Source organism: Cariama cristata, unplaced genomic scaffold (assembly GCF_000690535.1).
Source record: "Cariama cristata isolate BGI_N322 unplaced genomic scaffold, ASM69053v1 scaffold25210, whole genome shotgun sequence".
In the NCBI taxonomy this organism is placed as follows: Eukaryota; Metazoa; Chordata; class Aves; order Cariamiformes; family Cariamidae; genus Cariama; species Cariama cristata.
The window spans coordinates 1-10301 of record NW_009596777.1 but is presented as its reverse complement, the minus strand read 5'-3'; the positions used below and the strand labels follow the sequence as shown (position 1 = coordinate 10301).

Genomic DNA, 10301 nt, shown 5'->3' with positions numbered 1-10301 from the left:
TGAAAACTCCTTGGTCCCAGGAAGGGTTTTGTGATCCCTCAGTAATTTTATTTGGGAAATGGGGTTCAGACTGCAGGTACTTTCCCTGCTTGTTGTGAAACTTAATTGCAGACCGTGTCCAGCCCTCTCCTGTGGGCAGAAAGGAAAACAAGGCGTATTTTTTAACTTCCTTTTCTAAGCTGGGGGTGGATGAACTTTATGCCTGGCTAGAAGCGGTTGTGATCATTCAAGGGTGAATGGTTCAGAGAATGATTGCAATAGAAAGAAATAAGAAGAAATAATAAATATGTGCTTTCCAGTTAAGGGTTATGAGTATTAACGTGGTGTTACGGCAGTGAGGAGGTTTTTACAGCGATACGAAGAGATCGGCTTGGTTTTCTGCCTGACTCCTGAAAAACACCCTGTTAGGGTTATTGTAAAATATTAGTGTCCTGTGTGATGAATCATAAAACTAAAATCATGGGAGAGATGATACACTGAAGTCGTTATCCCAGGCAGCTGCTCGTGGTTTAATTGGGTCTCTCCGAGGGGAGGGAGGTTTTGGTCACACACCCGAGACATGGTACGTCGACAGCCAACATCGTTGCATCTTCTTCTCAGCCGCCACTCGCAGGTGCTTCGGGGTTTTGCTGGGGGGAAGCAGCCTGGGGTTGTACTGAGGAATAAAGCTGAAACCTGGAAAAATCCCCTTAAACCACCAAACCCGGATCTCACTTGGAAAAAAACAAACCAAGTCTCTCGTATAGCCCCTATAATTTCTTGATGGCACTGACATGTATGGCATGGGAATGTCCTTGTCCTCTCCTTTCTGCCAGGGACGCGCTTGGGAGCGTGTTGAACCCGCGCCGGTTCATGTGCATGCTCAATGGTTTTGGAGGGGGGATTTCTACAGAATGAGGAACTGGTCTTGGAAACCAGAGAAGGAGAAGGGAAGGAAAACCTGCCTTGCTACAAGGCTTTCTGGCTGCTTTCAATATTTTGGCCTAATTAATGAGGGGTTTGGGGAATATTGGCTGCAGCTGGGGCTCCTCAGATGCAAATCCCCGCCCTCCAGCTGATGCAGCCTTTAACTTAAAGGATGATGTGTGTAAGGAAGAGGGGAAAATAGCTGGAGGAGAAGCTCACAGCAGGAGAAGCAAAATCCCAGCCCCAGCTGATCCAGCTCTGCTTTGTTTTCAGGGTTACCGAGCTGGGGGCTCAGTTTTGGGCAAGGATGCCTTTGCCCCAGGGGGCGAGGAGTGCGAAGGCAGCGCTGCTCTCTCCTTCCCCTCCGCCTGCCTTTGGAGAAGACCGTTGGTCTCCGAAGGGCATCCTGTGGTGCTGAAGGAGCCTCACGTCCGTGTGTTTTTGTCCCTATCTCCACAGCCTACCCATGAGCTCGGACTTCCAGCATTACAGTTTCAGGATGCCGAACATCGGGTTCCAGAACCTGCCTCTCAACATATACATCGTGGTTTTTGGCACGGCCATCTTCGTCTTCATCCTCAGTTTGCTCTTCTGTTGCTACTTGATCAGGTAAGGGAATGTTCTCTGCCGGCTTTCAACAGCTGCCCTCATTCAGACTGAGCTCAGCACCAATCCCTCCATCCTAAAACAAGGATGGCATCACCGTGTCTTGCCAAACTGATGCGACCCATGAAAGAAGTTTAACTTCCCCTCATTATCATGCTCAGCCCAATATTCATCCCCAAGAGCCGATAGACCCAGCGCAAACACCGTGAGTACCAAACACCGTCTGCCCAACACATCTTGGAGCTACCTCAGGGCAATTACGTTATCTGCTTTAAAAACAATTTATGTGTGTGCTCAAACAGGCATGAAAACATGGTTGGCTTCTCAAAAAGACTGGAAAGGGATGTTTTATGGTTCCTGCTTGCTGCTTAATGTTTCAACACGTTTTCCTCTTTAATAAGTAACTTGTGCACTGTGTGCTTAAGAAATGTTTAATACCTGCTCTGTTCGTTATCGTACACAAATTGCTCATTCAACAGCGTAGTTTAGAGATTAATGATGCAGAGTTGATTTGTTAATCTGAATGATGGGGAGTGAGATGGGAGGGTTAAAGGTTGATCCAGTTTGGGGCTTGTTTTAATTATTTTATGAACCATTGGGGAGAGGGTTGGGCCACTAATTGAGAGGAGAAACTCTTCCTGCTGGAGAGAAAGCAAGAGGCAAGTGGGGAAAAATACGGTGCCTGGAAATTGAGGTGGCGACGGGTACGAGTTGTGCTGATAACCTGGGATGTGGGGCTGGCTACGCCTCTCCCTGTGGTCAGGAGCAGAGGGCATCACCCTGCCAGCGGTAGCTGCTCAAATCCTATGCACCCAGAGCTCTTCTACCAAGTTGCAGAAGAGCTTCTCCATCCCCTTTCCCTCATCTTTGGCTTTTCAGATCGCCCCAGCTCCCTGCCAGCCGTACATCCATCGCAGCTCCTCTCTCTGCCTCCGTAAGGCAGGCACCTGATCTCTTCTTGCACCACGGAGGCTGTGTCTGGCTGGCTCACAGCAGCTGGTCCCACCAGGTTTTCTATCCAGAGGGTGTTGAAAATGTTTTGTCCTGCATTTGTAGACCAGGAAGCAAGATTTCAGTGTTGCCTTCTAAATAATTGATAATTTCCACCTATTTTCAGTTCTGCAGGAAGCAAAACCTCATAAAACTTGCAGGTGAGCCCAAACCCAGGCTTACCCAGGGGTGATTTGGGCTGCTTGGGCATCAGGTCTTCATTTTTGCCTGCAACTATGCATAAGAAGAGGGTGTTTGAAGGTGCAATGCATCTGTCCACCCCGGCAGACATGGCAGGAACAGATTGAGGGCTCATCCCCCACCAGGTGATTTGTATCTTGGTGCTCAGTGTTAACAAGGTCTTTGCTGGGATGTTACGTCTGTGTCCAGTGTTCACATTTTAACTGAGATACCAGTGGGAGGGGACGCAAAAAAAAAAATAGAGGAATAATGTTCAGAAGGCTCAAGGATGTGTTTTGCCCAGATTGAGCTTGAATCTATATGGCTTGCTTGCAAAATGAAGAGGTGTTTGGACTTTCAGAGTATTTTCCTGGGCACCGGGTCTTGCTGGGTGTGTTCTGCCCCAAACAAGAAATAACAAGTAGTAATGTCTGGAAGATCAAGCCAGAAAATCTTTAAATTTAGAAGCTGGAGGCATGTTGTAAGAGAGAGGGTGAGTAACTGTTGAAGCGAGCCAGCAAGGGAAGTGGCAAGTCCTCCGTCTCTTCGTGTCTTTCAATCAAGACAGAGGGCCTTTCTGGATAAGACATTTTGGCTCCCACTCCTGGGAGTAACTAAGTGCTATTTAATGACCTATGATGGATGGGAGGTTGGATTAGATCATCTAACGATCCCTTTATAGCCCTAAACTCTACAGCGACTCTATGAATTGCTCTTCAAACCACTGTCCCCAGCTCTATTATTGATAAAACTGAGCCAAACAAGAATCCTCCAGCCTCCGTTTTGGAGGGTTTTAGCTGTGCCAATGTGCCCCCATCCACCTCCTTTGAAGTTACTGTGTAATCTCAGCTTGTGTGGGGTAGAAAAGCTTGAGCTTCAGCGTGGTTTGGGAAGCCTTGTAGTTGGACAGCAGGACCACACACCTGCAAGTGCAGAGCATCCCAAATGATTGTTCCGGGAAGGGTTTACCGTGTCACTCCCCTTCAGCACCAGTTAACGCCAAAGCATGGCTGGTGCCTGGCTGCGTAGCAAGCAAATACCCGTAGCCCTGCGGCAAGAGGATTTGGTATACAAAGTAAAATATTGAATTTAAATTGAATTTTTCCCCCTCTCAAACCAGCTGCTAAAACGTCCTGAATTACCCCATGCATTCCTGACCCCTTCTGCAATGAGATGCGTGGCTTTAATAACAGAATTACATCTGGAGGCTGTATAAAAGAGAGATGTTAATTTAACGAGCAGATGCAGCATGGATCAAACCGTGTCATCACAGAGAAGACGACCCAGGGCAGAGGGGTGCAGGCAAGGACAGTCCCTTCGGGACCTCCAGGGCTCTGCTTGCACCCGCGCGGGTTATTTGCAGGTAACGGCGGCTCATTGTGACTTTCTCCAGGCTCTGCTTAGGTGCAGAGGCAACGCAGCCCATCCTCTCCCTCTCCCTCCTCTCTCGTGACTCGCAGATCTGCAAATATTTGGCAAATAACAAGTGGAGCTTGTGACACCATCCTCCGGGCCCTGGTTCTCATTGCTTGTTCCGGATCAGAGCATCCCATGCAGCCCTCCTCTGCATCCCTGGCTGGGGAGGCATCTGGAGCGTGGAAGAGCCAATATCTGGTGTATTTACCTCTAATCGCAGAGCTGACGGCATTAAATAAAGGATGCGCCGGGGGAAGAGGGCACGTGGGCTGCGCTTCACAACTGTGTCAATATAAAGCGCGCTGCCCGCTCCGACAGGAGGAAGAAGTGACGTTTTTAGTCGGGTTGGCTCAAAATGGAGTCCGGTAGGAATTTCAGCCGAAAGCAAAGCAAAGGTCATCGCTGTCTGTGTGCAGTCCAGGTGAATCTTGAGCTCTTCCACCACTGCAAACCACTCTGGTACAAAGCAAGGGTCCCACTCTTGCAGTTTGTTTGGAAAATGCCTCTGTTTGGAAAAATGTTAAAAAAAAAAAAGGAAATGAAATTTTGCAGGCAGCTATTCGTGTCTGATCTCTGCTGAATTAATGACAGTAATAACCTCCTGTTGCCTTCAGTCCCCTAAAACCCAAATCAGAAGGATGCTGAGCCGAGTGATGCTGTGCTTTCTGAGCATTTGAAAGGTGTGCGTGCTCGCCCTGGTAAAAGCTGCGGCATCCTCTCTACCCATGCTTTGCTGCGGGTTGCATGGGGCTTGTCTCTGCCCAGACTAGAGCGGCTTGAAGTCTACGAGAGGTGTAGGGTACGTAGCCCTTAAAAAGCCCTTTTTTATAGGGCTCTTTCCTTCTGTGTTCAAACCTGCCGGGATCAAACACAGCGGTTGGGCTTGGAGAGCCCCAGGAGCCCGGCCAGGCTGGGGAGAGCGATGCAGGGATGGGGCGAAGAGCCAGTGCCCAGTACATTTCTACTCTTTCTACTGTAAAGCATCAAATAAGCAGATATTGGAGGTAAACCTGCAAAAAATTGTTTCCTCTGCATTTTATTCCTGTAGTCGTTTGCTTTTTATAGCTGATTCAGAGTCACTCAGAGAAATAGGGTGCTCCGTTACCTGCGGGAGGCATGGAAAGCTTGGGAAGAGATCGGAAAATCCGCAAGATGCGGTTATTAAATTCAGGGGTGGGTGATGGCGTGTGCGTACACACGGTCTCCAGCCACGCGCTGGCTTTTAAGACCCTGTGTGGTCCCTTATCTAAATCAGCCGTCTGCCAGAAATTCCTCCGGAGTCACAGCACTTGACACAAGATGGATGAAACCCTGGGTCCAACGGGGAATAACGCTTGCCAGGATCCAGGCTCTCGTTACGACAGCTGCGCTAGGTCCAACCGGGATCCATCTGGCCCAGGATCCTGGCTTTGAAAGGACAAGCGTGGAGGAGCAGACCGAACTTTGGGACCAGATGTGCTCGTGCTGTTCCCCATAACCTTCAGGGAAGGGTGTGGGGTGGTTTTTTGGGGGAAAGTCTCCCCATAGAGCTCAGCACCAGCCTGTGGCATTGTAGCATCTGCACCCTGACAGCATGGAGCTGCACAGATCCATGGCCAGGTGGTTGCTTCTTCCCCATCGCTGCTCCAGATGCCACCGCCACATCCGCAGATGCTTGGGCTTGTTCTGCACGACACCTTCCCTCTGGTGAACCAAAGCCTCGGCGGCCGCTCGGTGCTCCATAAGACAGATGCTTTTTCCCGTGCTGGGAGAATTTTTTCCCCTTGTATTCAGTCTCCAACTGCGCATCTTCCTTTGCCCCATCTGTGTTTCATAACCAGTTTCCCAGCTGCCAGGATCCCTGCAGATTGGGCCGGTTTCATCCTGTTCTCTCTATTGTTCGTGCATCTTCTGGTCATGTTTCTGCTCGGGGTCGTTGGCGGAGGGATGCGACCCCAGCCTTCTCCTTCCTGCCTGCTGCCATGTTATCCATGGCTCTGCACGGAGGTTCCCCACCAGGCAGCGTCATTAGAGGTGAAGAGATGGCCCCCCACTAAATTTGGGGCTCAGGAGCTGACTTACTGCAACTCTCTCTGCATCGTTAAGGTGCATTTTTACCCCATTCCTCCACTTTCAAGGCCCACGATGTTTTGGGGAGGGTGTTTTTGAGCAAAAAGGAGAGGGGTGTATTTTTATATCTTATTTTTATAACTCACCCACTGCAGCCTTGCAGGATCAGAAGGCTGCCGAGAGCTCAGAGTGAAACAGCTGGGGTTTGAGACAACCCCGGAATATTTTTGGAGAAGTGAAATTACAGGCAAGGGGGCTTCCCGGCTGCAATCACACTCAAGGCTGGCTGGGGAAAATACTCCTATGGCTGTCCAAGCCCTGCAGACTTGCCCTGACGTCTTATTAAACGTCCTTGGCCAAGTCTTTAGCCTTGATGACTTCCCTCTTGAGTTTTCAGGGCACTTCACTAAATGCCATGTCTTGTAATGAGAAGCGATATTAGTTGGGTTTTTAAAAAATGTATTTATAATTGGCTTCTCCAGCCAGCTGATGCCTGCGGAGCGCTCCACGGGGCTGCAGAAAATGGGCTGTTATTTGTTCTGCTCTGGAAAGATGTTTTAATAATAATAGTTTGAACTGAAAACTATGGAGGGATGTGATGTGGTTTTGTGTTTGCTGTTTCACTCGGTTCCCAGGAACAGGGACAAATGCTCCCACCCCTGCCTCCTGCAGAGGGGAGGCTGGAGAGGGAGGGGATGGGACCGAACCTTTTCTTGTGGCCTTACCACCGGCTGGACTTCCCACCGTGGCAGGCGTTGTTGGAATAGGTTCATCCCCTCCGTCTCAATCCCTTAATTTGCTCCAGGAATAGATGCTGTTGGTCGGGGGGGGGGGAAATTAAAAAAAAAACAACCCAAACTGTGCTGAGCCCAGTGCTTTGAAAGGTAGGTGAGGGGAAGCAGCTTATGCAGGTTATAATCCTGATTTTTCCACCACCGCTGCACTGGCTCCAGCCCTGGCTCCTTCCCTGGGGCAGGGAGTGCCCTGGGTGATCGCGGGGGCTTGTCTCCCCGCGCTTTAACGTAGCGCATCCCTGTCTGCTCTCCTGATTAAAAAAACAAACAAACAAAAAACACCCCAAATCCCAAGATACGTATTTGTTCTCCTGTGGGTTTTGGCAGCTCGTTATCCCTGGTTATTAAATTGCCCCCTGTGATAGGAGGGGAGAGATGGAAGATGTCCCGTGGCTTCTCTTCCAAAGCTTTCTGCTCCGGTATCGTCTTCAGATAAATATCCGTCCTTTGCTTGCTCAGCCAGGTGGATGACCTCTTGTTGAGTGCTTCTTCCTGAGAGTTTGGGAGGCCGAAGGAGCACGATTGAGCTTATCACTGAAGATAAGACTGTGTTTGAGGAACCCAACACCGCCCAAGCAGTGTGATGGGGGCTTCAGTGGGAAACCTCTGAGCAGGGAGGTCTCCTTCCTCCGCGGGAGCAGAACTTTCCTCGGGTCTGAGTACCCATCACTTGGAAAAAGGCACCGTGTCCGGTCTAGAAATTGTTGGCAGCAGAAATGGTTGGAAACTGAGGGTATTTATGGCAGCTCGTGATTTACTCAGCGGCTTTTGTTGGTCTTAACAGCGCAGGTGATGTCTGCGTGGAAAATTAGGGAGGTCAAAAGAGGAAAAGGGGAGGAGGTTGTGTGCTTTTGGGTGGCGATGTTGTCTTCCCAGTTACTTCCATTGCTGTTAAATGGCTGTTGCTTAAATGCGTCGTTTCATGTGGCTATTCTCATTTCCGAAATGAAAAATTAAAAAAAAAAAAAAAATTAAATCTGGAAAGGAGGGAAATGAAATGATTGAGGTATTACAGTAATCCTGATTTATTTATTTTTTTTTTGCCTACCTTCACGTTTCTCCCTGTTTTGATTGCAGGCTCAGACATCAAGCACACAAAGAGCTTTACGCCTACAAACAGGTGAGATGATACGCAGTAAGTTGTCGTCTTCTTCCCTTCTGCTTAGCGCCAAATCCACGTTGGAGGAGTCACTCCATTGAGTTCCCTTGTGCTTTTCTTCTCCTTGGGAGGCTTCTGATGTTCAAACGAAAGTTGTAAAGCTGGGCAAACCTCTGTCCCTGCTGATTTAATTTTTTTTCTACCAACTGGGCACCCCAGGAGCATCTCTCACCTCTTAGTCTGCAGGTCTTCGTGTTTTCAGACGAGGTCCCTGAGCGGTGGGGACATCTCCAGCCCTGGAGCACCTCAACTGGGCAACCTCTCCAAATCCTCCCTGTATTTCCCACTGGTGTTAAAATCAACACGGCCAAGAGGTCGATGTCGGGTTGCTGCTTCAACGTCCTGTTTTCTCCAGGGCTTGTGTAATTTTACTGCCACAGATCTGTCGTTCGAGCAGGAAACTGGGTGGAGTTGGGCTGCTATGAGATGATAACGTGTCGTCATCCTGGATTTGTAGCCCTCTCCAGGTGTTTAGCCTGGATGGAGTGAAAATGAAGTGGCAGATGTCCATGCAGGAGCTTGTTGCAGAGCGTGGGAGCCCAGGTTTAAATTTGGGAGATCTCCTGGATTTGGTCCTCACGTTAGTTGTTATAGCTCTGCCAGCGGTGCCTTCCTCCTGTTCCTGCACAGGGGTGAAGACCCGATGCGCTCCCTGGCTCTGCCGGGTTTACTGGAGGCTTCCAGTTCTACTGGGACGCTAAACGGGATCTCTCTTTACGGAGATTTTTCCTGCGACTGCTCATGGCAGAAGCTGTGTCCTGACCCCAGCACTCTGTCTTACAGGTTATACTCAAGGAGAAGGTGAAGGAGCTGAACCTACACGAGGTGAGTACGTCCCTGGGGCGGTAGCGTAAAGGAAAGACTCCCTCACCCTCCTCTTCCTCGCACTGGGGAGGGGATGGAGGACAGGCACAGGTAGGAGGGGGCAAAAACTCAAATTTCACTCCCTCGGGAGCAAAAAGCACAGCTGGGTGTGCTGTGGAAGTCTGGAAAGCACAACTGCTTTACTTGTTTTGGGAGAAACGGGGCACCCTGAAGCCTCGAAGCCTTTGTCCCCGTCTGTGGGTGCCTGGGGGCGGCGTGGGGCGTTTGCCGTGCTTGGGCAGGGCGGCAGAGCTGGACCCCGGCTGAGGCAGCCAGCCGGGATGCCCTGGCCTTGGCTCTCTGCCTTTTAGCTGGGACGAGAGGTGAAGGAGCGGCGTGAGGAGCCCTGGGGGGTCCTGCGGCTGCTGCAGTGGACGGGGGAATATGTTGGATTTCAGGAAACCTGCCCGGAGAAGGTTTTATCCGGCTGCAGAGGTGTGCTGGGATCACCGCCCGCTTGCTGCCAGCAGCAGGGTTTGCTCTGCAGCCTCTTACCCCGTTACAGGGAACACGGCCAGGGCAGGTTGACGGCAGCTCCTGACGCTGCTTTTCTCTTTCAGCAAGTACTTGGTTGTTTATGCAGTAGGTAAAAGCAGATCTGCAAAGGGGGTCTGGATTAAACCATTGCCCTCCTCCTCCTGTGTCCCCTTTAGCTTTTCCTGCGTTATTATTTGCTGCATTACTGTTATTATTATCTGCATTATTATTTATTGCATTATTATTATCACTACAAGAAAGACATTTGAGGTGCTGGAGCGTGTCCAGAGAAGGGCAACGAAGGGGGGGAAGGGTCTGGAGCACAAGTCTGATGGGGAGCGGCTGAGGGAGCTGGGGGTGTTTGGTCTGGAGAAGAGAAGGCTGAGGGGAGATCTGATCACCCTCTACAACAACCTGAAAGGAGGGGGTAGCCAGGAGGGGGTTGGTCTCTTCTCCCAAGTAATGAGTGATAGGACAAGAGGAAATGTCAAGTTGCGCCAGGGGAGGTTCAGGCTTGACATTAGAAAGAACTTCTTCACTGTTAGAGTTGTTAGGCATTGGAACAGGCTCCCCAGGCAGGTGGTGGAGTCACCATCCCTGGAGGTGTTCAAAAAACGTTTAGATGTGGTGCTTCAAAACATGGTTTAGTGGGTTTAGCAGGCATGGTGGTGTTGGCTATATGGTTGGACTTGATGATCTTTGAGGTCTCTTCCAACCATAACGATTCTATGATTCTGTGATCACTGCGACAAAAAGCTGTGGATAAAGGGGGAGGCAGAGTGGGCGGTGTCCCTTGAGGGTTACGTCCCCTCCAGCCCCGCTCAGCCTCGCCACCATCGGAGGATGACGATACCCAGCAC

General features: G+C 50.2%; 1 protein-coding gene across 1 annotated transcript; it reads left to right on the top strand.

Moving 5' to 3' along the window:
* Positions 1–1372: 1372 nt before the first annotated feature.
* On the top strand, positions 1373–9399 carry LOC104156171 (RING finger protein 24-like; the record flags this gene model as incomplete). The annotated part of the gene is made up of 4 exons (XM_009707486.1): positions 1373–1515; positions 8019–8061; positions 8884–8925; positions 9276–9399. Coding segments are annotated over exons 1-4 (352 nt in total), but the record flags the coding sequence as incomplete, so codon positions are not given.
* Between the last annotated feature and the right edge of the window lie 902 nt (positions 9400–10301).